The sequence below is a fragment of the Oratosquilla oratoria genome, chromosome 12 (genome assembly GCF_046742065.1).
Source record: "Oratosquilla oratoria isolate Oo_2021 chromosome 12, ASM4674206v1, whole genome shotgun sequence".
NCBI classification, from domain to species: Eukaryota; Metazoa; Arthropoda; class Malacostraca; order Stomatopoda; family Squillidae; genus Oratosquilla; species Oratosquilla oratoria.
The window spans coordinates 67967057-67972597 of record NC_134788.1 but is presented as its reverse complement, the minus strand read 5'-3'; the positions used below and the strand labels follow the sequence as shown (position 1 = coordinate 67972597).

The window sequence follows — 5541 nt, the reverse complement described above, 5'->3', positions numbered from 1 at the left end:
TATTTACACATCAACAGATATGAAGTAGCTGCATCATTTACGAAGACAAATAGATCATAACTCAACAAATGGCAGGTTGCCATCCCCAGGGTACTGATCGAGGCAAGCATGGAAACCAGGTCTGGAGCAGGGCTTCCACGACCCCGGGTTCTCATAGCCCCCTTTAGCCTCGGCGTTTTTGTTCTTTACCAAGTGTCTCCAGTGCTGGGCATGACGGAGGTCCTCGAAGCCCAGGCGGTTCCTGCTAAAGAGACCCGGGTTGGCAATCACCTTGATCCATCTGCCGCTATAGTATATCGAGGTGGGATGAGTCTGGTATTCTTTCGGAAGAAAACGATGACTTATTTCATTGTGACATACGAATTCATAGAAAAAATATTCACACTCAACCGCAAAGTAATATCCCTTCTCCAAAACGTTAAGTGTACAATTTTTCGTATTAACATATTTTTTTCCTTTACGTAGCCATTTATCATAATCTTTACAGTTGATAAATATGTCTACATCATAATCCCAAGGAAGATATGAGCCAAATTTTGTGGCACCAAGTACTGTTCCTGCTTGTAGATTATATTCTATGTTGTTTTCTTCTGCAATATCGACTAGAAATCCTATATCCTTTGTTACAATCTCGATGCAACAGGGTGGCAATAAAAAGAACTTTGTTATGTCTAAAGGACGGTTACAAGTCAGTCCAACTTCTCCACACGGATATTGGAATGTTACCCCATGATGATCAGTAATAGTCTGGAGTTCCCATGCCTTAGCATAAGTACCCCAATCCTGTTTTGTCAGATTTGATGTAGTCTTCACAAAAAACATAACGTCTGGACAAGCCATTCCAAGAACCCCGGCATTTCTAACTTTTGTGAACCAGTCTACATAAAGAATTGTTCCAGTCAGATTTTCACGGAACTTGACGCTTCGTAACAGATCAGTCGTAGTCACAAAGGGTCCGAGGGACATATCACAGTACATACACTCATATTTGGAATAATAATAACCATACTTGAATTTGGCTCGGTAGTTCAGCATCTTTTGTTGCAAGCATCCATGACTCCAGTGACCTTCCTCATCTCTGAAGGCTCCTGTCGCCACTTGAACGTGAGGAAGATCGTCTATCACTCTTATCAAACGTTCTATAGAAGACTGGTTGCTGAAGGTTACCAACGAATGACCAATCATCGTGAAAGGGGTGTCCACAGTCGAAATAATGGAGTTCAGAGCATTAGCATCTCCTGTGTCGCTTTCAATTAGTTCAACTTGGACATTGGACAAAGACGTGGTAAAGCTGGTCGAGTTGCGTGCTAACACTATGACGGGCACTCGATACAACTTGCAAAGTTTGGTAAGAACCTTCCTGATTCTTTGATTAGACCATCCTTGTGCTGGCAAGATGACTGTGATGACATCTGACAGGGGAGGAGCATAATCACACTTTTGTATTTCCATTCCATGTTGGTTGAAGGGTTTGTCGTAGCTGCTCCCTAAATAGACTTCATGGCATACATGTGATAAACCATTGCCCTGCTTATTCTTGGGTTCCATGTCTGGAAGAAGCGCTGATTGATCCCACTCAACGTCTTGTCGAGATCGCAAACGTAGATCCAGCTGAGAGGCGATTGACTCCAGCTGCAGCGCCCATTTTGCGTCAATATCAGAGTTGGTACCTATCATCATAAATAGATATCACTTGATTGTAATGGAGATATTTAGTATTGCATGATCATATTTGCAAGAGTATGTGAAACATTAGGTCAGATATGCGAGATAATTATCCTATTTCCTACAATGAAAAGTATGTTTGATCGGGCTTTGATATCAGCTTCAAATAAAAGTTTACACATTCAATAATAAACATAGGACTCTGTAAAAATATCTATTCATACATGTCTCCACTTTTACAAGCGTTTGACAATACTATATTCATGTTTGTGCCATACATCAGCTGTAGGTGTAGGTAAACTAAGGAATTCACCGTTTAGCACGACTCTTGCAAGCGAATAATACCACACGGATTTCTATTTCTGTACATATCCTACATGAGTATGACTCGTATATTTTTATTGGTCATTTATATATATATATATATATATATATATATATATACATATAGATAGATAGATAGATAGATATGGGGAAGGTGGAAGAGTAAAACATGGGTCTAGGGTCGAGTTTATTCCTGACTGGTTTCGCTCAGAGCTTCTTCAGAGAATGGATATCCCTGGATAACGCTGACGGTATACATAGTCGATGACACCACATTCCCATCAACTAGGTAGAGCGGAGGGACGCGGGTAGGTGGACAGAGATGTGAGAGTAGAATGTGTGGAACCTGCCAGACAAGAGATCATCGGACATTTGTGCACCGATCTAAGCCGGCGCTAGTTTTGTGTTGTTCCTAATAGCTGCGTATTTCGCTATGTATTTTGACCATTTTATGTCTCCTACTTTTTTAGTTCACGTTGTCTTCGGTAGCTCTGTATAATAACTCAATTATCTTTCTCTGTTTCCTTGTTAGGCATTTTCTCAATACTTTTGCCTCTTGCCAGTTGGGTAGATGATCTTTGTCTACGTGGCCTACCAGCGCATTTGAGAGGCGATGGTTTCTCAAATCCGCCTTGTGTTCCCTTATTCTCTTTTGGAAACCCCTATGGCTTTCGCCATAGTACGCATTCTTACATTTGCTACAGGGGATCTTGTAGACTACACATAGGTCGTGACTTACTTTCGTAGTTGGTGTTACCAAGTCTCTTATTTTCTTACCTGTGTCATTAATAATTTCCAGACCAAGCGGCCGTAATACAGCTCCCAGTGAGTGAGTGAGACTAGGTCCCGGATTAATTGTGTGTCCAGTTTCACCTGTTAATGACACAGGTAAGAAAATAAGAGACTTGGTGACACCAACTACGAAAGTAACGACCTAAGTATAGTCTACAGAGAAAGGTAATTGAGTCCATATACATAGCTACCGAAGACAACACGAACCAAAAAGTAGGGGACATAAAATGGTCAAAATACATAGCGAAATACACAGCTATTAGGAACAACACAAAACCAGCGCCGGCTTACATCGGTGGACAAATGTCCGATGATCTTTTGTCTGGCATGTTCCACACATTCTACACTCACGTCTCTGTCCACCTACCTGTGTCCCCTGCCCAGTTAATGAGATTGTGGTGTCAGCGTTATCCAGGAATATCAATCTTCTGAAGAAGCTCTAAGCGAAACCGGTCAGGAAGAAACTCTGCCCTAGATATCCGTGTCTTACCTTTCCACCTTCCTCAAACCTGTCACAATGTCTCAATATCTATCTATCTATATATATATATATATATATATATATATATATATATATATATATATATATACATAATGATAAATGGGTTTATATTACATAATACCTACTGTTATACAGTATAAACAATTTCAAAGCATATCTGATATCAGCCCACACCGATTTGAAATTACACCATACAGAGATTACTGTAAATTTTTGCCCTCAAATATATAATTCTGAATCTTTCAAGTCAACATTCAAGCGTCACGAGTCGCAAAGAATATGGTCAGATATTACCTGCTAAGGAGGCGATGTGACGTTGAACTTCCATGATGCTTTCTGCCAACATTCTACGCTGTGGGACCCTCAAGCAGGAGCTGTCACTCGCAGTCGTTCCCTCTTGTGTATGCGGCCTTGCTGTAGTTTAAGATGTACATGGTTGAATTTAGTGTTGTGTATCGTAAGGATAGCAACGATAGGAAATATGGTTTTATAAGCATTGCAAGTGATGATTGAGAAGTCAAAACATGTTCGAGAGAAAACTGAAACTGAAAACTTGTCATTTCAATTGTTGAGTTGAGTTTTACACATTAGGAAAGATGTTACAAGTGGCAAAATTGATCACCTAATATGGAATAAACGAGTCAGTTTTGTCATCTAATTCTGGATGATAAGCTTATGGGCAGAACATGCATCTCTTTTATTTTAGATTTCTTCTGTGTTCTAATTTATATTTCTACAAAACGAGATGGAAACAATTTCAGCCTTGCTCACCTCATGAAAATAAATTCAAAAGACGGATTTCATACACTTTAAGGGTCCTTTCAACGGAGCTCAATAAGAACTTTCAAACGACCTATTTTTTTTTTTTTTTTGTAAGGTTTGCACATTTATCACCGTCCCGAGCCTCAACCGGAATAGTTTAGCACATGAATCATGTGGTGATGCCCACGTGATGCCACTTTAAAGAGTAGGGGTACCTAGAGGAGATGAGAGAGAGAGGGCACCCCTCAACCTCAGGCGGCGTTAGGGGAATGGCGTGCCCCAAAGAATCTGAGGATTTTCTCGAAAGGGGAAACGGAGAGGAGACGGGTGACCCCCGAGGTGAGTGGTGGGTTGGGACATATAGGGAGTTTATACGGTCTAACGGTTCGTCGAACGCGTTTCGACAGACACGTGTTTAAAGTGATGTGTGAACGTGTAAACGGGGTATTTGGTTGTCGAACCGTGTTCGACAACCAAATACCCCGTTCACACGTTCACACATCACTTTAAACACGTGTCTGTCGAACCGCGTTCGACGAACCGTTAGAGTGGATCGGAACTCTAACAGGTAATGGAGGACAGGCTGTTGCTCCTCGACACCACAAAGTTTGCAGCGCTCGTGAATGTCTCTCCCCGCGTGGAACACTTGCCAGCCCCCACGATATCCAGGGCGGATCTTGTGGAAGATAGATTCCACCCTTCTACCAAGAGGGTTCCTGGCTGAGTAAGAGTGGTAATGAAAAACTTGCACACTAGCGTCTAGGTAAGCTCGCACGCAGGCCCCGCTTCAGGTCGAATAGATGGCCTTACGTTTTTGTTTTGTAACTTAACCCATTAAACTCCGATGACAAGATGTCTTGTCATTTGGTCAAATAAAACAAAAAATCATAAAACACCAAAATGTTTGATCAAACACCAGAAAAATATGACGTCAGTCCTCCTCGCTTCGCTCGCGAGCGAAGCGAGGAGGACTGACGTCATATTTTTCTGGTGTTTGATCAAACATTTTGGTGTTTTATGATTTTTTGTTTTATTTGACCAAATGACAAGACATCTTGTCATCGGAGTTTAATGGGTTAATACCATCTGTGACTCTTGGCTAAAAGTTCCTAGAAAGTTAGGTATGACATCCTGAAGCAGTTGAAGTATTTGCCATCGTCGGCTTTTGATTCTTCATACAAGGTGAAAAAACTCGTCCTGCATGAACCTAGCGTTCTTTAAAGGCCGAGTCCAAAAGTGACGACGGTTTTTCTTTTTCATTGTTTGAATTACTGTATAAACAATTACAGCTTCTTCTTTTCGTGTGCTCTTCGTTTGGCGCACTGAAAGGAAAGATCGGACGGGAAAGCAGGGCGACGGTTGGGGAAGACTGGTCTGTCAGTGAAACCTGAGAGCGTGGCAAACGCGTTTACGAAAATCTGGCGCGTTTCTACAGGATCGTTCGTGTGAAAGAGGCCTAAGTTCTATGGATTTATGGGAATGACCCCAGGACTACC

At 41.5% G+C, this 5541-nt stretch overlaps 1 protein-coding gene across 1 annotated transcript in view; it reads right to left on the bottom strand.

The window, feature by feature from the left end:
* Positions 1-6: 6 nt before the first annotated feature.
* LOC143030860 (uncharacterized) overlaps positions 7-5541 on the bottom strand; it is a 13355-nt gene continuing 7820 nt past the window's right edge. The window contains exons 3-4 of the mRNA XM_076194083.1: positions 3578-3697; positions 7-1670 (exon numbers count right to left, since the gene is read on the bottom strand). Coding sequence (XP_076050198.1) covers positions 55-1670; positions 3578-3697 — 1736 coding nt within the window. The 3' untranslated portion in view covers positions 7-54. The remainder of the gene's footprint in view (positions 1671-3577; positions 3698-5541) is intronic.